This window comes from Pteropus medius, unplaced genomic scaffold (assembly GCF_902729225.1).
Source record: "Pteropus medius unplaced genomic scaffold, Ma_sr-lr_union100, whole genome shotgun sequence".
NCBI classification, from domain to species: Eukaryota; Metazoa; Chordata; class Mammalia; order Chiroptera; family Pteropodidae; genus Pteropus; species Pteropus medius.
The window spans coordinates 7106491-7129689 of record NW_024342469.1 but is presented as its reverse complement, the minus strand read 5'-3'; the positions used below and the strand labels follow the sequence as shown (position 1 = coordinate 7129689).

Here is a 23199-nt window from a genome sequence, read left to right as displayed (position 1 = left end):
AGAAAAAGTGAGGGGGAGGGAGAATTTTTAAAATGTTCTTTTTAAAGCACCTCGGAGTGGCAGCCATTGTTCGGCTGAGCTCCGTGCAGGGCCTGCTTGCGGGCTGCCGGTATTTTTGCTCCATCTCCCCTGACTCCCAGACATTGCTCTGCAGGAAACTATCCACCCCGGTGTTTATTTTGAGCTGCCCTGTCTGAGTGGCACCTGCAGAGAGAGGTGTCCCCTACAGAGAAAGGTGGCCTGGGGCCTCAAGGGGGCAGGGAGAGAAGGGGAGGAGCAGGGGGAGAAAGCAGGGATGCATAACCCCTCTCCTGCAGGGGTGCTGACCTTGGAGGGAAGACATGCTGGGGGCCCCACCACGGCCCAGCTGCCCACCCTCCAGGAAGGGAGCTTGGTGTGGCCACAGTGGGAGGCGGGGCACAGCCTGGGCCCTGCTTCTCTATTCCATCTGTAAAGTGGGGGGCCACCCCCCACCCCTGCTGCCCCGGTCATGATGCTCGAATGAGAGGTGAGATGTTGGGCGCCCGTGGCCTTTAGGTGGTCACTGCTGCCAAAATCATGAGTGAGTGTCACCAGGTCCCACAGATGACAATCGTTGCAGGGGCTGGCCTGGGAGGAGTGACAGGTTAAAGGGAAGGTCAACCAGGCAGGAGGTTTGTGACCCACAAGGTGATCAGATGATGCTGAAGTCTGCACCTGGGAGGAGAATGGGCCCAGAACGGTCCATAACTGAGGTGGGGTCTGCGTGGGTGCCAGCCCCCCCATCAATCATCTGCTGTCACGCGTCCTCACATTTCCTGCTGGTGTGATCCTCATGGCAGCCCCGTGGGGCAGGCAGGGCGAGTGTCTTATTCCCACTGGAAAGATGGGGAAACTGAGGCTCAGTGAGGTAGAACGGCTTGCCCCAGGTGACAGGGTGAGCAGTTGTCAGAGCCGGGCTTTGGGGTGCTGAGGTTGAATTGGAGGTTCCACGAAGTGGACGGGAGGCGGGACCGGAGACACCGCTCCTGGGAACAGTCTCTGTCTCCGTTTTTCCCTCTCCCATCAGTCATTCACCCAGGCACAGGACCCCTCCAGAGCTGGGCAAGGCTGTCCTGGAGTTGGAGGATGGTCACCAGCTTAGACAACGAAAAACAGAGAATCGAGCTGAATAGGCAGCAGGGCAGGGGTACAGGGATGACCCAGGCTGGGGCTTGTCCACTGGCCCCAGCTCCCAGGGCACTGAATTCAAGCCGCCAGATCAGTGGATGGGTCAAGGCAGGCTTTATTCTCACTTTAGCAGCCCCCAAGTCACTGCTGACCTTGGTCTGGGGTGACCCTGGTCTGGGGTGACCCTGGGAGGAGGAGGATGGGGTGACTTAGTGCCTGATATTGGGGGTTTAGGGGAAAGAGATACCAACATGGGCTGCAGTCAGGGAAGGCTTCATGGAGGGAGTGGCACTGGTGATGGATTCTGAAGGGCGATTAGGATTTCATCAGTGAGATAGAGGAGGGACAGGAGCAAGGACTCGGAGCATAGGCGTCCACCCAAAGGACCCTGAGTCCTCAAAGAGGCTGTGCACACAGGGCAGACAGCCCAGGAGACTGGGGGAGCTGTTCATCCATGAAGGGTCTTGAGGCTGGCTTTATCCTCATGGCAGTGGGGAGCCATGGAAAGCTTGTAAGCAGGGCAGTAACGTGTCTGCACTGAACTGGAGCCTCAAGTCAGAAAACCAGGGCTGGTGAAGGTGCCTGGGCCATGGGGGTGGGGTGGACCAGGGGGAGAGACCTGGGTTTGAGATCTGATTCCGCCAGTGGCTGGCCATGGCCCTAGGCAGTCACTTGGCCATGGACCTAGGCAGCCTCAGGTCCCCTGTGTGTAAGTGGGGATGCCATAGGGTAATGTTTGAAGCTTAGGTGAGACAACTCGTGGAAAGTGCACCGCCTGGCACGTGGGAGACAACACCAGCTGCCGTTATTATCATGGGGACGGTGCTGGGCTCGAGGATTCCTGGGGACAGTTTAGACCTCTGCGCCACAGGGCCCTCACCTACCCTTGCAGAAGTGGCCAGAGGCTGGGCTGCCTGGTGCCTCTCAAGCCTGGCGTCGCACAGGGATGAGCTGGCCCTGCTCCTGCTCCCTCTCCCTTTGCTCTGGCCTCACTTCCAGATTGCAGCCCCTCCTCACCCGCCCTCTACCCGCCTGCCTCTGGCTTGACCTGGGTTTTCTGCCCTTTGCCATCTCCAGCTGCTCCATTCGCAGCCTCTGTCTGTCTGTCTCTCTGCCCTGCCTGTTCTCTCTTACTTCCTGGCTCTGACTGTGAGTCCCACAGTGTCACGATCTTGGTCCTTGTTTTTTAAAGCCGACAGCACCCGATTTTCCTAGGTGGTCTCCCGTCTGAGTAGTAACCAGGCCCAACTCTGCTTGGCTTCCGAGGTCAGACGAGATCGGGCGTGTTCAGGGCGGCGTGGCCGTCGACCCTTCATCGTGTATTTTTACCTGTGTTTTTCTCCCTCTGTCTTGTCTCTCCACACCCTGCCTTTGCCTCTCACTCCTGGTGTCTGTATTTGTCTGGCTGTCCATCTCTCTTATGGCTGCCCTGTCCCTCTCCACATACCTCCCCCTTGGTCTCTCACTTGCTGTGTCTATATTTGTCTGTGTGTCTCTCTCTTTCTCTCCCACTCACTGTCTCTCTCCCAGAAAAAATGCTCACAGGAGTGATGGATGGTCCATTAGAAAAAGATTAACAGGTGTGCACTTGACGAGAGAAACAGCTGTTGCGAGGGGGGAGGGAAGCGAGCGGGTGACCTTTCCGAGAGTGGAGGCTCCGCGCATCGATTGCGGGCGGAGTGTGTGTGCAGCACGTGTGGCCCAGAGCGGGTGATCTGCCATTATGGACTGTCGGCGTCCACATTTTTCATCTCCCAGACGTCATTTTGATTGGGCAGGGAAATCAGTGGCTTTGAGCAGCATCTGGGCCCTGGACTCAGCCAGGGATGCGGGTTCCCCGCCCCTCCCCACCGAGGGGCCCCGTCTCAGGGTCTCGCTCCTCTTTCAGGACCATTTTGTGAGTCAAATGTAATTACAGATAGAAATGGGGACTTTTCCTTTCATCTGAGCTTGAGAGGAGTTGGCAGTTTTATTAGATTTCCCGGGCACCAGGCGGGAAGCGGGCGGTTGGGTGGTTCTTTTTTTCCATTCTCCTTTTAACCTAAATGGAATCAAAGTCAGGCCCCCGAGGTATCCTGTGTCTGGGTGGAGGGGCTAGGCTGAGGCTAGGTGACAGCCCTCCCGTCTCCAGCCCTTGCTTGGCTGGTCACTGTCTGGACACCTTCTCCTCTTTTCTCTGTCGCCTGCTCTCCCTCTCAGCCTTGAGGGCTCTGCTGAGATGTCACTTCCTCCAGGAAGCTGCTCCCGACTCCGCTATCACCGTTCCCCAAACTACCGTGGACTTTCTACTGTTTTTAGCCCGCTCTGACTGGTTTGTTAACTTGCGCGCTGGGCTTTACCACTGAAGCCTGTGCTTCTTAGGGACAGAGAGTGTGTCCTGACTCACGACACTGGCTGCCCTGGGTAGCACAAGCCAGCAGCTAGCGGACGCTTGGAAGCCCTGTGGAATGCATGCTCCGGTGAATGAAGGAGAGAATGGACGAGCGCATGAGTTCAGGCAGGGGGTCGGCGTGTGTGATGGAGAGCAGACTGCAGTCTGCCTTGTTTCAGTGCCTGGCTCTGCCATACCCCTGCTGGGTGGCCCTGAGTGAGTCTGTCCACGTTTTTGAGCCTCAGTTTTCTCATCTGTAAAATGGAGATGGCTGTGGCTACCACAGCCTCACAGGTTGTCCGAGGCATCAGTAATCGTGCTGGGTGTCAAGTTCAGCATGACCGCATGCTCAGGCCTATCAAATGGTCCCTTTACCTGTCTGTGATTCAGGCGGGAGCAACCTGACTCCATGGTGAGCAGAAATCAGACATTTCACCAATCCCAGAGGGTCATGGAAGGAAGAGAGGATCTGGGGCCTGGTATGGCTCTTAGCAGAGAGGTTTGGAACGAATGTCATCTCACCCTCTCCCCCCCGCGCCCCTTATTTTATGGGTGAGGAAACTGAGGCTGAGGAGGGGTGGGGTGGACCTGGAACCCTGCCCCCAGTGTGGCCTGTTTTATATCCCAGGGTTGCTCAGACGATCTCGTTTCAGGGGTGTCACCTGCTGCTAAAAACCAGGAGGTAAACAGCTCCGGAAGCCAAAGGTGGCTCTGGGGCCAGTGACCAGCTGGTGACTTTAACCATTAATTTCTCTGGGCCTCGGTGTCCTCTTCTAAGAAGTGGGTGAAGTTCTGACCAGGGTGCTTGAGTGAATTAAGAGTCGTTGTGGCACACAGTAGGTGCATGGTCTCCATCCTTCCTTCACAGGGCTTGGTGGTCTCCAGCCCCCACAATCCTGAGATGGCTGTTGCTGGGGAGTAGGGGCATGGGGGAGCGGGAAGGGCTGAGTAGGGAGGTCTGCCCAGGAAGGGGTTAAGGGCGGGAGCCCCAGAGCCAGGTTGCCTGGGTTCTAGTCCTGGCTCTGCCCCTTAGTAGCTCTGTAGCCTCAGGCAGGGGACTGGCCTTCTCTGAATCTGTGGAATGGGCCTTATGAGGGACTAGGGAAGTGGTGCCCATAAAGTGCAGAGAACAGATCCTGCACATGGCGAGTGCTCACTGAAAGGGTTAAGGTCATGGTCAACAGGGAGTGTCTGGCAACCACTGGTCTGCCTTCTCATTTTGCTTTGTATCATGTGACCTCCGGCTGGCTTCTGAGCCTCAGTTTCCTCATGTGTAAAGTGGGGACCGTGAGGCCTCCCTCCTTGTGCAGCAATAGCACTATGTCCAAATTTGTGGAAGGTCAGCCTCATGGGAGTCCCACCATCTCAGTGGCCCTCTCAGGACCCCAGGCAGGAGAGTTGCAAGGTTCTCCAGAACAATGTGCAAGGGACAGAGGGGACCTTCAGCGAGGACACTGACCTGCCGGCCCATGCAGCCAGGTGGCAGAGCCAGCCCTCACCGCCTCTTTGGGGTCCTAGACCTGATGCGCGTCCCGAGGGTATATCCATGGCTGCCCTCTGCCTGACCGGCCCCGCCCTGCCCCAACGCCCCACAGCCAGAGGAGCTGACCAATGTCCTGGAGATCTGCAACGTGGTCTTCACCAGCATGTTCGCCCTGGAGATGCTCCTGAAACTGGCCGCCTTCGGGCTCTTCGACTACCTGCGCAACCCCTACAACATCTTCGACAGCATCATCGTCATCATCAGGTGCCGTGGGCCCGGAGGCAGAGCAGGGGGAAGGGGGCTTACTGCACTGACCCGGCCAGTAAGTGAAGCACACGAGACCAAAGGAAGCCAATCACACTGAAACGCAGTTAACAAAATATTTAAAAATGTGTGTGATTTAGCAATAGACACGCTTCTGGATCAATGCACAAAATAGCGAGATCTAGCAGTGGATCTGTGACTACTGTCATCCCAAAGAAGGGATGAGCATGAATTATACTCAGAAATATCTGCATCCATCATCACGTGATGCAAAAATATCAGAGGTTTCGATCAACCCCAAGATCACAGGAACTCTGCTAATTCTCCGCATTTTGTTGTTCCCGTTCATAATCAAAAAAATACTGAAATCTCAAAGAGCTCAGTGATCTTTGCGGGCCTCCTGAATTCCAGACATCTCGGGGGAGGGTGGCCCACAGGCTCTAGCTTTAGAGCCCCCAGCTTAGCAAGCAGCAATGACCCGCGAAACACATTACTGGTTGGATGGATGAATGGAAGCTCACTGTCTCACCTCCCTGCATCCCGCTGACGCCTCCTGCCTCTCGCCTCTCCCCACCCCTCCGCACGCAGCATCTGGGAGATCGTGGGGCAGGCAGACGGTGGGCTGTCGGTGCTGCGGACCTTCCGGCTGCTGCGGGTGCTGAAGCTGGTGCGCTTCATGCCGGCGCTGCGGCGCCAACTGGTGGTGCTCATGAAGACCATGGACAACGTGGCCACCTTCTGCATGCTGCTCATGCTCTTCATCTTCATCTTCAGGTGAGCCCCGCCCACCCTGGGGACCACGCCTTCATGGCCGGCAGTAGGTAGCAGCAGTGGCTGGTTGAGATCTCCAGACCACACTCTGCACCTGTGTGCGAATCCTGCCACCATCACTTAATCCCCCATGGCTCTGGGACAGTACTTCCCCTCTGAGCCTGAGTTCACATCTGTGAAATGGGACCAGCGCGGCCCCCTCCCATCTTTCTGGGTTGTTCTGGGAATGACGCCGGGTGGGCGGGCAAGAGCTTGGTGTGTGCGAGGCCCTCGAGCCACCTCCATCCCTCCCCAGCATTCTCGGGATGCACATCTTTGGCTGCAAATTCAGCCTCCGCACGGACACAGGGGACACGGTCCCGGACAGGAAGAACTTCGACTCCCTGCTGTGGGCCATTGTCACAGTGTTCCAGGTGGGTGGTAGCATGTGTCCCTGTGTGTCTGGAGAAGGGGATTCTCCCAGGCCCCCCACCCAGGATCACTTTTCGGAGGTTCCCCCATCCTCAGAGAATCCAGAGGCGAGGGCGGCCTGACAGGGAGGCCCCTGAACTCTGGCCTCTAGTGGGCAGGTCCAGGGCATGTGGACAGGCCGGCTAGCACTGGCTCTGGGAGCTGGACCGCCCACCTGGAGACTTTGGGCACATAGGAGCCTTCCCTGAGACTGTCTCTCCTGTATAATGGGGGCATGGTTGAATGAGTGTGACACACAGTGCGATGGGGGCAGAGGGAGCAGGAGGAGGAGGAAGGGTGGGCTTGTGTGGGGTGGGATGTCAAGGCAGGAGTGTGCAACACTGGCCCAAGCGGTGGACAAGCTGGGGACAGCGGGTGGAGCAGTGTGTGTGTGTGTGTGGGTGTGTGTATGTGAGCAAGCAAGGGTCTGAGGCTCTACCAGGTGCATGCCCCCCGCTACTTGAGGTCCCTGGGTGTGCCCGAGCACCTGTGAGAAGATGCCGAAGGCGTGCATGGGCAGCTGTGTGCCCACGGCTGTGCCACCCAGTGGGTCCCCTCTGTGCTTGGGCTGGGCTGGGACCTGGGGCTGTTCCGGGCTGAGCCGTGTGCCCCTCCCCCTGCAGATCCTCACCCAGGAGGACTGGAATGTCGTCCTCTACAACGGCATGGCCTCCACCTCCCCCTGGGCCTCCCTCTACTTTGTTGCCCTCATGACCTTTGGCAACTACGTGCTCTTCAACCTGCTGGTGGCCATCCTGGTGGAGGGCTTCCAGGCGGAGGTGACTGTGGCCCTGGTGGAGGAAGCACCCCCATGGGGCCTGCATGAAATTGAGTGGAGGGAGGGGGTCTGGAGGGGGGAGGACTGCAATTCAAACATCTAGTAGGCGAGTCTCTAGAGGAAGGGGTTGTTGCCAGTGAAGTGGTAAGCTTCCCATCACAGGAAGCATGCAAATGGAGGCTGCATCTGGGATCCCTGCCTTACCCCAAAGCTTCTCCATCTCTGAAACTCTTAAGTCCCCAAGATCTGGGATTCTGGATCCTGCCTCCCCCATTCTCTGAGGCTCTTGGGGGGATGCTTGCAGTCAGGCAGATGTGGATTTGTGGTCTAGGTCCTCATTAGCTTCTCGCTTCCCCCTCCTGAGCCTCGGTTTCCCCATTTGTAAAACGGAGGTGAAAACACCCATTGAAAAGTTCATGAGGGAGGGAAGGGCTGAGCTGACTTGCATTCCAATGTGAGGGACGGTCTCCCAGGGTGACGCCAATCGCTCCTATTCGGATGAGGACCAGAGCTTATCCAACATGGAGGAGTTTGACAAGCTCCAGGAGGTCCTGGACACCGGTGGAGGTAAACAGGCCAGGACTCTTCCCCAGAGATCGTAGTGGGCAAAGCACACAGCCTCTGGCTTCCCCTCAAGCCCAGGCCCCAAGACTGCTAATTCTCTGTGGTTTGTTGCTTACATTTATAATCGAAAGAAATGCTAAATTTCAAAAAATGGCCTCCCCGAATCTTAGCCACAGGGGCAGCTGCAGCCCACTCTCTCCCCTCCCCACAGCATGGCCTGTTGGGAAGAGCTTGGGCCTCAGGATGCCTGGGTGCTGGTCCTGTTTGGCACCACTGGACTGCTTAGAACAAACCTCTCCGACCCACGTTGTGTCTTTAGTAACTGGGCTGGACGGTCTCTGCCTTGCTTCCCGCAGTGGGCACAGGAGTGAGGTTCCCATGCCAGGTGAAGCTCAGGGCTGGCCCTGGGCACAGAAGGCAAGGGGTCCACTTACCCAAAAATAAAGTCGAGAGCCCTGCAGGCAGGGAGGACGGGAGGCACATGTGATGGGGTCCAACCTGGAAGACTTCCTGGTAGAGGTGGTCTCCCCAGAAGAACTCTCCATTTCTGTTACAGTTCATGTCTGTTTCTTTGTCTCATGTCTTCTTTTGTTCTTGTTCTGGCCTTCTGTCTGCCCCTCCCTGTCTCCATCTCACTCCTCCAGATCCCAAGCTCTGCCCAATTCCCATGACCCCCAACGGGCACCTGGACCCCAATCTCCCACTGGGTGGACATCTGGGCCTTGCTGGAGCTGCAGCACCTGCCCCCCGCCTCTCGCTGCAGCCGGACCCTATGCTGGTGGCCCTGGGCTCTCGCAAGAGCAGTGTCATGTCACTGGGGAGGGCGAGCTACGACCAGCGCTCCCTGGTGAGTCCTTGTGGGGTGCTTTGGGTGGCTACTTCCTGCTGGGTATGTGCTGAGGGATTTTGGGAAGTGCCTGCCAGTTCAGCCTCAGACCGGTACCCAGGCTTAGGGCACCAGACTGTCCAGCCAGAACCAGGCAGGGGTGATGTCTATTATATTTCTGAGTTCCCAGTATCAGAGCAGGACAGGACAACAAAGAATGACGAATGAATGAATGAATGAATGAATGAGTGATGCCAGTGGGTCTGGTGTTGAGATTTGGGTTTTTATCTTGACAGCAGTGTGTAGGGGAAATAGCTGGGCTTGGGGGTCAGGTAGACCTGAGCTTGAATCCGGCCAGACACTTCTAAGTGACCATGAGTAAGTCACAGCCCCCTCTGAGCCTCAGTTTCCTTACCTGTAAAGAGGAAGATGGCCCTAACTGGCTGTGCCTTCCTCAAGGGAAGTGAGGTGGTCGGTGGAGATGGAACCACACTGTGGACACGCTCACGGGTCCACGGATGCAGATGGAGTGAGAGGCAGGGTGCGGAGAGGATCCCTGTTGTCTAGCTGGTTCTGTCACCCACTGGTCAGGCTGGCGGCCCTCTTAGGGCCCTCAGCAGGCATGCAGGCTGCCTTCAGTCACAGCCAGGAGTGTGTGGCGGGCCTTGACCTGAGCCCTGGGCTTCCTCCCAGTCCAGCTCTCGGAGCTCCTACTACGGGCCGTGGGGCCGCAGCGGGGCCTGGGCCAGCCGGCGCTCCAGCTGGAACAGCCTCAAGCACAAGCCGCCAACGGCTGAGCACGAATCCCTGCTCTCAGCGGAGCGCGGCGGCGGGGCCCGGGCCTGCGAGGGCGCCCGGGACGAGGGGCCACCACGGGCCGCGCCCCTGCACGCCCCGCACGCCCACCACGCGCATCATGGTCCTCCCTTGGCGCACCGTCACCGCCACCACCGCCGGACGCTCTCCCTCGACACCAGAGACTCGGTAGACCTGGCTGAGCTGGGGCCAGCCGTGGGCGCTCACCCCCGGGCGTCCTGGAGGGTGGCAGGCCCGGCCCCCGGGCACGAGGACTGCAACGGCAGGATGCCCAACATCGCCAAGGAGGTCTTCACCAAGATGGATGACCGCCGGGGCCACGGGGAGGACGAGGAGGAGGAGGTCGACTACGTGAGTGGGGCGGGCTCTAGGGGCTGGGCCAAGGATAGAAGGGGGCGGGGCTACGGGCGGGGCTGCAGCGGGAAGGCCGGGCCACAGCCGCCACTAAGGAGCACAAGAGGGCGTGGCGGAGGAGGACAGGGCTTCAGGCAACTGAGCTGCTCCTGAGAGAGCAGCCCTCTCAGCTGCCGTGGGTGGGGCGAGGGGTTCCAGTCTTGCTGGGAGGTTCAGAGGTCATCCAGTAGCCCCAGTTTGCTGGATGGCTGGAGTGGGCAGTGCTGACCCGCCCTCACCCTGTCTCGCTCTTGCCAGACTCTGTGCTTCCGTGTGCGCAAGATGATTGACGTTTACAAACCTGACTGGTGCGAGGTCCGCGAGGACTGGTCCGTCTACCTCTTCTCCCCTGAGAACAGGTGGGCAGGACCAGGTTTGGGGTGAGGTTAAACTAGGGTGTTGACAGTTCTGGGAGGGAGAGATTTCAGCAGAGCTAGGCAGGGCCATTGCGGGGGCAGCCCCCATACCCCAGAGGGCCCTCCTGCCCTTGAGGGGCTGCAGGGGAGGGGGAGGGTTTGAGTGGGGACTTTCCTGGGCATCTCCTGTAATCTAGGCCAACCTGGTGCTGGGCAGATCCTCAAGTAGCCTGGGGTGCTGCCATCTGGAGGGAGCGTCAGAAGGCTTCCTGGGGGAGGAGGACTTTGGAGGCACACAGTGTTCTGTAGGCGAAGCGGGGTTTTGAAGAGGTGGAGGCTGGTCCAGGTGGAGGGAGCACTCTGAGGGAAGGCCTGAGGCTGAGGCTGAGGGTATTGGTGTTGCTGGAGGGCAGGGCTCAGGGATGTGGGGCAGCGTTTGTGAAGCCTTGAGTGCCAGGGCAAGGCAAGTGCCCTTCATCCTGTGGCTGCAGGAACCACCATGGGAGTGTGGTCAGGGGAGGAGGCTCCAGGTGGGTACCAGAGATGTAAAGTTGCCACCTGTTGTGTGGCCAGAGGAGAGAAGGGTCAGCTTCCTTGAGGTAATCCTGTCCCCATGTGTGCTTGGACCCTCTGCTTTCCTCCTGGATAGGGTGAGGGCAAAGCAGCACTCACGTGGCCCCTGCCCTCCCTGCCCAGGTTCCGGGTCCTGTGTCAGACCATCATCGCCCACAAGCTCTTTGATTATGTCGTCCTGGCATTCATTTTTCTCAACTGCATCACCATCGCCCTGGAGCGGCCTCAGATCGAGGCTGGCAGCACTGTGAGTGGCTGGGGCCTTCGGGCAAGGCAAGGGACAGGCAGAGGGGCAGGCCACCAGGGCCTGCTGTGAGACATAGTGCAGGGCTCAGGGGGCTAGGAGAGATTAGCAAGGCTGGTAGCAGGGAGGAAGTTGAGGCAGGGAACTTGCCTCTGGGGAGGGGAACATCTCCTTGGGCTGCGAAGTGGCAGCCTCCCCTGGGTGCCCCTTGGCTGGAGGCAGAGGTGAGCCTGTGGCTAGGCAGTTCTGGGAGCCCCAGGCCCATGGTACTTCCTGGCTTTTACAGGAACGCATCTTCCTCACTGTGTCCAACTACATCTTCACAGCCATCTTCGTGGGCGAGATGACGCTAAAGGTAGTCCTGATTCACCTAAGGCCTCTCCCAGCCCCAGCTGGGAGGTGGGGCCTGGCCCTGGTCCAGCCCACCCTCAACCTGTCACTCACCTCATCAGCAACATTCCACAGGGGCCCCAAGGCCCGCGCCCCTGGGTGCTAGCTCCTGGGCTCCAGGGACCCAAGGGGGAGGGTGTCGGCCAGGTCTCTGCTGGCCAGGAGCTCACACCCGGCCAGAAAAACAGATGCAGGGAAGCGTTTACAGTGTAACCGAGGTACCTGCTGGAGGTGTGGAGACGCTTCCCAGAGATTGTGGCTTTGAATTAGGTTTGCCAGATGTGCGGGGAAGACGGACCCGGACAGGCCGTCGACCTGCGTTTCAGGGAGCGGCTCCCTGCGCCAGACCTGCTGGGTCCTCGCCTCTTGCCTCTAGATAGAGTGGCCGGCGCTTGTCCCCTGCCTGCCACTCCACCTGCTTGACTACGCCCACTAGGCATCGCCCCGCCCCATCCCCATAGCGGAGTCCGACTGACCCCGCCCATCGCCCCGCCCCCAGGTGGTCTCCTTGGGCCTGTATTTCGGAGAGCAGGCGTACCTGCGAAGCAGCTGGAACGTGCTGGATGGCTTCCTAGTCTTCGTGTCGATCATCGACATCGTAGTGTCCGTGGCCTCGGCTGGGGGAGCCAAGATCCTGGGGGTCCTCCGGGTCCTGCGGCTCTTGCGCACCCTACGACCTCTGCGGTGAGGCCTCCTCCCCTTTGATGGGAAAGCCCCTGCCCCAGGGTCTAACTGGACCCCTCACTCTTGCCCTCCTCTCCCACTCAATCCTCCCACTAGCAGGTGTCAGGTGTCAGGCAACAGCTGAGCAGGGTCAGGAACCAGACTGTGGGCGCTGCTTCTGGGGGAGGAGCCTGGAGGGTGTTAGTGTGTGTGTGTGTGTGTGTGTGTGTGTGCGTGCGCGCGCGCGCCAGAAGGCCAGGGCTGAAGGTGGCCTCCAGGACCACTACCCCCGGCTCTGTCTGTCCCTGTCTGGCTCACTGCTATCTTTGGGCCTCAGTCTCTAGACGGAGGTGTGGTGTGGTGTGGGCTCCAAAGGGGCGGGGTGAAGGCACAGTCCCATGCTGTGCATGGACATCTGGAGCCTGGGCGACTCTGGGCAGACTGGGTGGGGCTGTCTCCTGGCCTGGCAGGGGGCTAATGGTGCCCTTGCCTGCTCCCTGCCTGCAGTGTCATCAGCCGGGCGCCTGGCCTAAAGCTGGTGGTGGAGACGCTCATCTCCTCCCTCAAGCCCATTGGCAACATTGTCCTCATCTGCTGTGCCTTCTTCATCATCTTTGGCATCCTGGGGGTGCAGGTGAGGGGCACAGGCTGGCCAGGCAGTGGGGTGGGCTCTGCTGTCAGAAAAGAGGCTCCTCACTCCCGCCCAGCTCTCCCGACCTTGTGCCTGCCGACCTGGGGGCTCAGGTGGCCTTGGTGGAGCAGCCATGTCCCTGCCGGTGGTGAACTCTTGGTCCAGGAAGGGAGACAGACATGGCCTAAATGGCTGAGTGCAAATCAGGCTGGGTAAATGGGACCACAGGGGTCTGAGCTACACAGGAACATGAAGCTGGGCTGGGGACAATGGGAGAAGCACCCTGAAGGAGGTGGCCTTTGTACTGGGCCTTGAAGGAGAGGTGATTTTGACAGGTCACAGTGGGAAAAGGTGTTTCGGGGGAGGACGGGCACGTGTGTTGAGGTGAGCCAGGAGCTCTGGCTGGCATAGAGAGATGAGCTGAATGGTGGGCTGGACCAGGTAGGGAAAGATCTGGAATGGCAGCTAAGGAGTTGGGGCTTGGCTTCTCCAGGGTGGGGACTATGGGGATCTCTGACAGGCAGAGACTTGAGCTGACTCGGAGTTCGGTTTGGAGCCCAGCCTGGGAACAAGGTGGGCCTCAGGGCTGGACAGAGAAGAGGGGGCAGGTCATAAAGCATGACAAGAGTGGCCAGAATGACCTGGCCTTCTGGGATCTGAGCTGCTGCTGAGGCCCTTCCTGTTTCTTGAGTATCTGAGCCCCGAGGCTGCTTTCTTGGTTTTGTGTTTGGGGCTGTCGCTGGAGAGGAGCCCTGGGCACAGGTGTCCTTTGGGGCTGCTGAGAGGTCCACAGTGGAGCTACCGGGGCAGGAGAGAATTGATGTGGATGCCACGTGGACAGTAGCCCTGCCCTTTCCAGGCAGTTGACATGAGAGGGCTTGGGTCCCTGGAGAGGGTCCCTTTACTTCTCTCCCTGTCCCCTGGAGATATGCAGGCAGCTTTTCCCTGTGGGGTCCCTGCCTAGACACCCAGAGCAAGTACTGGGGTCTGATCTCGGGTCCGTGGACAGCCCAGGAATCAGACAAGCAGGGCGGGAACCTTGGCTCTGCCACCTCCTAAACCTCAAGAGACTGAGAAAATTACCTGTCACGTCTCAGTTTCTTCACCTGTGAGATGGGATGAGAGTAGCCCCACCTCACGTTGGAGGACTTGGGAAGATTGTGTGGTCCAGTGCTTGGCCTGGAAGTGCCCCTTGAAGGGCAGTCCCTCTTCTGATTTGCACCGCACCCCACCCTCTGGGAGTGTTGGCAGGATGGTCACTCACCCTGTATCCCTTACCTCCAGCTCTTCAAGGGCAAGTTCTACCACTGTCTGGGTGTGGATACCCGAAACATCACCAACCGTTCTGACTGCGTGGCCGCCAACTACCGCTGGGTCCATCACAAGTACAACTTCGACAACCTGGGCCAGGTGAGCGCCACCCACCTTCCCCTGACCTGACCGCCCCCAGTGGGTGGGGTGACGGCTCTTCAGTGCCCACTGCCTGGGATTGTAGACCGGCTTCCGGTCCTGCCATGCCAAGGCTGACCCTGTGACCCTGTGACTTCTCCTTCCCAAGCCTTGGTTTCCTTTTCTATGAGGCAGGTAGGAAGAGCACTCAGTCTACAGGTGGCCTGAGGCTTGTGATCCCGAGTGCAGAGTCCAACAAGCACCTGGTGCTTTAGTAGACGTTGGTTCCTGGCCCTTATACCCCCACCCAGGGGACCCTGCCAGGAGTTATAGAGTCAGCCAGATGTGAGTGTGAATCCAAGCTCCGTCACTCACCGTAGGTGTGGCCGATCTGAGCCTCATTTTCCTAGTTTGTAAAATGATAATGTTACAGCCACTCTGCTCTCCTCTCCAGTCACAGGCAGGTCCTTGCCCATTTCCTGTCTCGCCCTTGGTCACTCCTCCTGGGGGGTGGGTCTGCCAGGCTGGGCCATCTGGGTAATGCCCCTTGTGGGAGCCCCCAGTTGGCTGCCTCCAAAGAGCCTCTGCTCCCCAAGTGCTCCTATTTCTTGAGGGGCCACCCAGGTGGCTAGGTATGACCAGGGGGCTGTGCCTTCCCCAGGTCAGACGGGGAGGGAGCCGGATCCAGGTCTGCATGGCCCGGGGCCTGTGCCCTGCCCCTGTGCTGGACCCTCCAGCTGGACCCGACTGCAGATCTCACTCTACATGGCCATGGGTCCCATTCCCCGTGCCCCCTGGAGATGAACTACGGGGCCGTGGAGGGGTAATAAGTGGCCAGGGGAAGGGGGTCGGGAACCAGGACATAGCCGCTCTCCTGTCTCCCCCAGATTCTCCAGATACAGTGCCTTTTCAAGTTAACAACACAAAGGTTGGCAAAACAGATGTTTTAAAAAAGATGCTCCAAGAGGCTGAAAGAAAGTCAGTGGGGGCCTTTTATAAACTTGCTCTTGACCCCTGACCCCAGCGCCGGGCCCCGGCTCCTGTGGAGCATCCCCAGCCCTTTCCGTTCTAAGCATGCTTGATTCCAGGCTGACACCCTGGGCCCCTAAGGAGGGTGTTCTCAGCACACAGAGGAGGTGACAGCATGGCACAGAGCCCTAGACTCCTCGCTGGGCCACTTCCCAGCTATGTTCCCTTCAGCAAGTTCCAGTCCCTCTCTGTGCTTCAGGGTCCTCACCTACAAATGGGGCAGCGACAGCAGGTCTGTGGTTCCCGGTTTCAGGCTCCCTGCACTTCCGGCCTCTGTGATCCAAGGGCTCACGGGGACATTGGGCCCCTAGTGTCTAAGAGCTTCATATGCCAATCTGGCAAAGAGGCTCCTTCTGTGGCCCTGGTCCTGGGCCGGAGCCCTTTGTGGGCAGCCTTCAGCGCCGTGCCCAGCTGGGAGGGGAAAGAACAGGGCTGTGCCTTGGATGGATGAGAAGGGAGGCTGGGGCAGGGCCAGAGACCCATCCCAGAGCCGCATGGGCTGTGACCAATGACACGTTTGGCGTGGTGGAGGCACAGGAGAGAGGAGGTGTCGTCCAGAGTAGGGCATGTGACCGCCAATCAGCCTCTGCTGGTCCAGGACCCTCTGTGACCCCACTAACTTCCATCAGGCTTGGGCTCTGCAAGGATAGCACCGGTTCGAACCAGCTCAGAAAAACTTTATTGAGCACCTACTGCATGCGTGGCTCTGTGCGTCCTCTAGGACAAGCTCGTAGTCCTGGAGAAGGGACATGAGGATGCTTTTTGGCTGATGTCTGTGTAGGAGCCTTGGCTGGCTGTCTCCTGGGGATCACCTCTGTCTCAGAATCTCAAATTAGTGACAGTAACTATCACCATTTACAGACAAAGGAGCTGGGGCCCAGAGACATGGAAGGACTTGGCCCGAGTCACACGGCCAGTGAGTGGCAGAGCCCTGTGACCCCGGGCTCCTGACTACTCTTGTGAGCTCCTGTTTTCAGGTGTTCGAGGCAAGCTCAGAGTGATGGAGACAGGCCCCTTCATGTTTATCAGGAACTTTCCACTTTCAAGTCTTAGCTGACGCTCTCAGCCAACCTGGCAGGCAGCAACTTAAGTATTAGCTCCCTTCTGCAGGTAATTGCAGTTTTCTTGCAATTAATTTCACAGCTGAGACTGGAGCCCAGGACTCCTGATCCAGCGCTTGTTCTCCTGCAGCAATGCCTGCAGGGTAGATGGCAGGCGCATAGTGGGTCCTCAGAAAAGTTTCGTCGGTTGAAGGCACAGCTGTTCCCTCAATGTGGGGAAGGCCTCTTGTCCTTCTGCCCCCCAGGAGGGGCAGATGCAGCCTGAGCTGCCCTCGCCCATCATCCCCGAACCTTCTCCTCCCTGTGTCTTCCAGGCCCTGATGTCCCTCTTTGTTCTGGCCTCTAAGGATGGCTGGGTGAACATCATGTACAATGGGCTGGATGCCGTCGCTGTGGACCAGCAGGTGGGCGTGGCTGGGGCCGGGTCGGAGGGCCAGCGGGAGAGGGACAGACATTTCTGGGGCCTGGTGGTCTGTAACTGGTGTCACCAAGACCCACAACCCTCATGTCTCCCACTGTCAGCCACAGCCCACCCCTCACCATCCTCCACCAGTCGAGCCGCTCGCTGGAAAGTGAAAGTCATTGCTCCATGCGCTTCGACAAAGCCCTGTGCTCCGCAGGGAGAGCACCTCAAGCTGGCTCCTGGCTAGAGAGATGCACGGCCTTGTGGGTGGAGAGCCAACCAACCGCAGGAGGAGGAGAGGGGCTGGGCCAGCTGGCAGAGGGACAGCAGGTGCAGGCCTGAGGAGAGAGTCATGAGCTGGGGGCTGGGGGTAGAAAGCGAGAGGGGGAGCAGCAGGAGGCAGGCAGAGCTGGGTGGTACGGAAGACCCTGCGTGTGTCATGGCAAGGGCTGGCGTTTATCTGAGGGCGTGCGAGTCAGCGAAGGTGTTACAACAAGGGAGCGACGCCTCCTGCGGGCTGCTGGGTGAGGATGGATTTGGGGGTGGGTAGGTAGATGAGGGTTGGAGGAGAAGATGGCCCTGATAGGAGGAGACCCAAGATCCCTCTGAGAACAGGGGGCCCTTCTGGTGCTAGGCAGGAAATGAGAACATTTGGAGGCGTCTTCCTCCCCTTCTTAGTCTGTCCACCCCTCCTGCACGCACGCGCTTATCGTGCACACACACACACACACACACACACACACACACACGGGCTCCACCAGGATGTGTTGGCTGCCTTGTTTCTGGATGGATACATAACTGGACGGATGGAGAGGTGGACAGATGACTAAGTGGTGGGTGGTGGGTGGTGGGTGGTTGGGTAGGGGAGTGGATGGGTGGGTGAGAGGAAGGGAAGAAGACAGGTGGGTATGCGTTCAGGGGAAAGTGGCTGGCGCAGGAAAGGGGAAGGGCTCTCTTCCCCAGTCACAGTGCCTGTGCCAGGCCAGGGAGGGCACTTCCTACCTGCTTCCTTCTTCGAACCTCACGGCCTCCTAGGAGGCAACTCTGTCAGTTCCTCATTGCAGCGAGGCTTGGTGGGGTGGAGCACCCCCCACCCCGGCGGGCCCTGCAGGGCCCACTCAGCCTGCCTCAGCCCCATCTGGCTCCCTGCAGCCCGTGCCCAACCACAACCCCTGGATGCTGCTCTACTTCATCTCCTTCCTGCTCATCGTCAGCTTCTTCGTGCTCAACATGTTTGTGGGCGTCGTGGTGGAGAACTTCCACAAGTGCCGGCAGCACCAGGAGGCCGAGGAGGCCCGTCGGCGCGAGGAGAAGAGGCTGCGGCGCCTGGAAAAGAAGCGCCGGAGTGAGTAGACGGCGCCCCGGCCCTGCGCCCCGGCCCTGCGGCCCTCCGCTCCTCCGCCCCGGCCCTCCGCCCCGGCCTTAGGATATGGCGTCTGTGTCCCTGTCCCTGCCTCCTCCCCCAGTGCCTGCCTGTCCAGGTGATCTGAGCCCTATTGGTGTCCGTCTGGAGTCTGATGGTGACACCACTGACAACCAAGTGGCTCAGTCCAGGCAGAAGGCAAAGGCAGAGCCTGGATGCCCGACCCCGAGCTGTGGGACCCCTGTCCTTCCCCCAGCGGGCCAGGAGCCCCTGCCGAAGGCACTTTGGTGGTGGGTGGGGAGAATCGGTGTCCTGACCTCTTTGCCACCCTCTCCCACATCTTACCCAGTTCCCTTGCGGTTCCCTGGCTGGGCAGAGAAGGGCTAACTCTGACTCCCAGGCCTGGATGAACCAACATCTCTCCCTCTTGCTTCCTCCCTCCCCTCTGCCTCTCCTTCCGCATTCTGCTCCTCCCTTGGCCACCCTCTGGTCTGTGCCATGCCCCCATGGACCCCCACAGAGGCCCAGCGGCTGCCCTACTATGCCACCTACTGTCCCACCCGGCTGCTCATCCACTCCATGTGCACCAGCCACTACCTGGACATCTTCATCACTTTCATCATCTGTCTCAATGTAGTCACCATGTCCCTGGAGCACTACAACCAGCCCGCGGTGAGCCCCAGCCCCGCCCCAGCCCAGAGTCCCCAGGGGGCGGGGCTCAGGAGCACCCCACCATAGGGGCTGGGTGGGGTAGGATCTGAGCATCTCTCCCATGTTGGGCCCTATGCCCAGGGAGCTCATGGCCTGGTAGGACAGATGAATGAGAGGGAAAGATCTGTCATTCCTGGTGTGTGGGGAGGTGACATTTGGGCCCTGCCTTGAACATGGGTAGCAGTGTCTATGGCGTGTTTAATATGACTCTTTACAAGGCACACTACACAGATACTAACTCTCTCATCCTCGCAGCCTAAGGTGGGGAAGGAGACTTTCTCCAGATTCTGTAGATGAAGAAACAGAGGGTCAGAGGTCAAATATACTGCCCCAGTTAGTCGACCAGTTAGTGGAGCCAGGACTGGAACTTTGATTTGCATGCAAAGCCTGCCCAAGTGGCCTCCACTGCTACCTAGTGGAGCCTATGGGAGGGGCATTGCAGGTGGCAGGACTGTTGGGGGCAAACACAGAGGTGGGAGAGGCTGACCAGTTCCCAGCTAGCTGCAGTGTGTGTGAGGGACATATCAGGACAAGCACATTCCAGAGCTTCCACTTATCCAAGCTGGGGGCGGGGGGCGGGTAAGAAGAGAGAAGCGGAGGCTCCATGTGAGGAGTGAGTTATCTTATTTTAAATGTTAGGAGAGGGATGTTAGACGTGTAGGAAAAGGAAGGCACCCACGGGCAGAAAAGAACAGTAGTTGTAGAACTTCCAAATCAGCATAAAGAAATGGAATAATAACAGCTCGCATTTACCAAGCGTTTAAGTATATAGTCCAGTCAGGCACAGGACTGCCAGCTCATTTAGTTTATACTGCCACTTTCTGAGGCACGTACTGTTGTCATCCCCAATTTACTGATTGGAAAAATGAGTCCCAGAGAGGTCGAGTGACTTGCTCAAAGTCGTAGTGAACAGGAGTAAGTGCTGAGCCAGGATGCTAATCTCGGCAGTCTGGTTCTTAACCATGACCCTGACCATTACTCCACGCTGCCTCCAAAGGCGGGCATCTGGACCAAACATGCAGAAACAGGGAAAAGGAAAGAGCAGTGTGAAACAGAGCACGGTGAGTAAGAAGGAAGGAATAAAAGAAGACACGTAAATCGTTGCACTAAATGTGAAGCGATTAAATTCTCACCTTAAAAGGCAGAGACTTTCTGACTGGAGCAAACGGGGGCCAGGTCATGGGCTCTGGATCATGCTTCTCTTTACCCCCCCCATCCCACCCCACCCCGTAGTCCCTGGAGACAGCCCTCAAGTACTGCAACTACATGTTCACCACTGTCTTTGTGCTGGAGGCTGTGCTGAAGTTGGTAGCGTTTGGTCTGAGGCGCTTCTTCAAGGACCGGTGAGTGGCTGGGCCGTGCTAGGGCAGCATGGGGGGTGGGCGAGCTGCCAGATGGGGAAGCAGTCCTGACCCCTGAGAAAGCCTGGAGCAACCGGAGGAAGGGAGCCAATAAGCGTCCAGGCATAAATGGCCAGGGGCCCCTCGGTGCTGCCTGTGGCTTTGAACAGGATGTGATTATGGTCCCACCTGACGAGTGCAGGGCATTCCACCAAATTTCATCAGCACAACTTCTGGGGGTCCTCCGCCCCGCAGTCAGAGTACGACACACCTCATGGTAGTCCTTAGAAGGGGACAAGTGAGGCTCAGAGAGGTTGGTGTGTAGCCCAAGGCCACACAGAGGGAGCAGTGGGCTCCAGATTCAGACCTAAAGTCAGAGCCCATTTGTCCTCCTCTGCAGGAGGCCAGAGATAATTATTTAGCCTGGTCAGTCCCTTGCTTGGGGAATCAGAGACTGTCTGGGGACAGAGAGGGAGCTGGACCCAGTGAGGTCTGGAGGAGCCAGTTGGGAGGGTGGCCACACGTCCCTGCCCTGTGGGCCACAGCTGGAGGGTGGAGAGCTGGGCAGCTCCTCCCAGCCGAGGCTTGTGCCCCTCGCCCTGCTTCCCACTCCTGCCCTGCTGTGTCTCCCGGGCAGGTGGAACCAGCTGGACCTGGCCATCGTACTGCTGTCGGTCATGGGCATCACACTGGAGGAGATCGAGATCAACGCGGCCCTGCCCATCAACCCCACCATCATCCGCATCATGCGCGTCCTGCGCATCGCCCGGGGTGAGGAGCGGGGCAGGGGTGGGGTGGCAGGGGGAGGGGACCCAGGGCCACGCGCTTCCTGCCAAGCAGGGAACAGAGCCAAGAGGAGCTCGCGCCTGACGCACACTCGGCCCGTGTGTGCGCGCTCACGTGCCCTCGTCCACAGACCACCTGTCCAGCCCTCTGCACCCCGCCTCCCCGTCACACTGCGACCCACCCACGCGGTCCCGTCTCAAGCTGGGATGAGGGGAAGCGTGCGGCTGGGGAGACAGGGTTCCTCCCCGGCGTTGCTCCAACACCCGCCGGGGTTCCCAGGCCCCAAGGCTGCTTAAAACCTGTCGCATCAGTGCTCGTCCAGGTGCCTCTCACTCTGCCACCTGCACCCGCCTGTTGCCTCCAGCTTCCGAGGTGGGGGTGGGGGACGCGGGGGGATGCGGAGAAGCTCAGCAGAATACCGCCTCAGTGAATTAGTGCTCACTCGGCACTTTTTATCCCTCTGTTCCCACTGGGTGTGCCCTCCTTCTCCGGGATGTTTTTAACCAACATGCCACACATGCAGACCCCCATTCACTCTGCCGCTGTACCCACCTTCTGGTGGCGTGGCAGCGCAGAGCCATCCCCTTTGCTAACGTGCTCCTCCAATCCCACTTTTCTTCCATGTTGACACACGTGCGCGCATATGGTCACGCACATCCTCACTGGCCCCGGGCTGAACGGGCCGGGCCGGGCTGGGTCTCGCCCGCAGTGCTGAAGCTGTTGAAGATGGCCACGGGAATGCGGGCCCTGCTGGACACAGTGGTGCAAGCTCTGCCCCAGGTAGGAGACACTCTCTCCAGCAGCCCCTCCTGCCTGTCGGGGTCACGCTGGGCCCTGGAGACGCAGGCCCCAACTTCCTTTCTCCCTAAACCTACCCAGAGCCAGGGCCGAACCCCATCTCCAGAGAAGCAGTTTGAGCGGGGGGGGGCTGTGAGAGACGGAACAGGTCCCCTTGGCCTCTTTCTTTCTGATGCTACTAAGTGCTAGCCAGCCCTGCTCTCTACCAGGCCCTGGGGTGGCCCCTAGGAGCCCACATTCTGCCATTAGGAGTCACCAGGCTGGTGGAGAAGACAAGATGCCTTGGGGCCATGTGGCGAGGGGCCTACGGGGTGGGAGATGGGGGGCCCTGATGGAAACTGGGGAAATCAGGGAGGGTGTCAGGGGACTTTGAGCTTGACCTTGTAGGGCGGCTTGGCAGAAGGAGGTGGTAATGTGGATTGAGAGGTTCAGATGTGACATTCTAGGAGGAGACAGAATGAGTGGAGACCCTGGGAAGTTAGGACAGCTGTCCTTGCCGTCCGCAGCTGCACTGGTCAACAGCGGAAGGGAGGTGGGGTCAGGGCCACAGAGGGTGCGTCTTTCCTTCTGGGAATTCTGTAGTCCAGCTGTCCCTCCGCCACTCACCTTACTACTTAAGCCTCCCCTCACGGTGGCCTCTGCTCTGAGGTGAGCCTCATGCACATTCATTTATTCATTATGACTCATCTAGTCTTAAGAAACTTTAGGCACCTTAAAATAAAAGGCACAGACACAGCACACTAAAATGGGGATCGAAGATTAACAGCTCAGGGAAGGCGAAAACGAAGCCAATGCTGGCAGCGCCCTGGGCTAGGGATGTTAGTGAGTTCTGTTCTCCAGTTTGGGGTGCGCTTCCTAGCAGCCGGTTCCAAAGGGGAATCGACATGGCTGTCATCAGGTCTGGGTTGAAAGCGGGGATGTTCATTCCTAGAGATGTATTTTTCCTAACGTTCAATCCCTGCAGAGGAATTTGTCCCATGGGAGATGGGGGTGAGTGCTGGGCTTGGGGGTTGTGCAGACAGGAAGTGGGTGGAGCCCAGACTCAAGACACCCTGCCTGGGGCCAAAGCCTGGTCTCCAGAGCGACCCCGGCATGTGACTCAACTTCTCCTGCCTGGGTTTCCTTGCCTGCGAAAAGGGGGTTGATAACAGTGCTTATCTCAAAAAGATGTTTTGAGATTTAAAATAGTAAAAACTTATAAAGCTCCGAACGGGACCTGGGTGCCATATAAGAATCTATTGACGTTGGGGATGGGGGTGGCAAGTGTGTGTTCCCAGCCACACTGGCCTCCTTTTCCCCTCCCTTTCGCCTAGTTCTGACCCCTGGGCATCCGTGGGTGGCTCCTCAGGCTAACCCTGAATTGGCACAGGGCACATGGAGGTCCCAGGTTCAAGTAGGAGACTCACGATAGCGATGACAATTATGTCAGCACTTTAAGAGACGCAAATGCCAAGTGCCATGTGGCATAGCAGGGGGCTTACCCCTCAAAATCTATTAGCTGACCCTGGACATTTCCTCGGTTCTCTGTAAAGTGCTATAGGAATGAAACTTGAGCCTCTTTCTTCTAGGCTCTGCCCCACTCAGAGGGAGGAGGCAC

At 58.6% G+C, this 23199-nt stretch overlaps 1 protein-coding gene and 1 pseudogene across 1 annotated transcript in view; one reads left to right on the top strand and one right to left on the bottom strand.

Annotated features, from left to right (window-relative positions):
• Positions 1–23199, top strand: part of CACNA1I (calcium voltage-gated channel subunit alpha1 I) — a 110791-nt gene that overhangs the window by 70648 nt on the left and 16944 nt on the right. The window contains exons 11-29 of the mRNA XM_039863408.1: positions 5116–5267; positions 5856–6041; positions 6334–6451; positions 7112–7267; positions 7740–7833; positions 8475–8677; positions 9350–9823; positions 10124–10224; positions 10918–11041; positions 11325–11393; positions 11928–12112; positions 12599–12725; positions 14007–14132; positions 16516–16605; positions 17757–17949; positions 18488–18639; positions 19912–20021; positions 20656–20789; positions 21514–21584. Of these exons, the coding sequence (XP_039719342.1) occupies positions 5116–5267; positions 5856–6041; positions 6334–6451; positions 7112–7267; positions 7740–7833; positions 8475–8677; positions 9350–9823; positions 10124–10224; positions 10918–11041; positions 11325–11393; positions 11928–12112; positions 12599–12725; positions 14007–14132; positions 16516–16605; positions 17757–17949; positions 18488–18639; positions 19912–20021; positions 20656–20789; positions 21514–21584 (2865 nt within the window). The remainder of the gene's footprint in view (positions 1–5115; positions 5268–5855; positions 6042–6333; positions 6452–7111; positions 7268–7739; positions 7834–8474; positions 8678–9349; positions 9824–10123; positions 10225–10917; positions 11042–11324; positions 11394–11927; positions 12113–12598; positions 12726–14006; positions 14133–16515; positions 16606–17756; positions 17950–18487; positions 18640–19911; positions 20022–20655; positions 20790–21513; positions 21585–23199) is intronic.
• On the bottom strand, positions 2340–2458 carry LOC120603072 (uncharacterized; annotated as a pseudogene).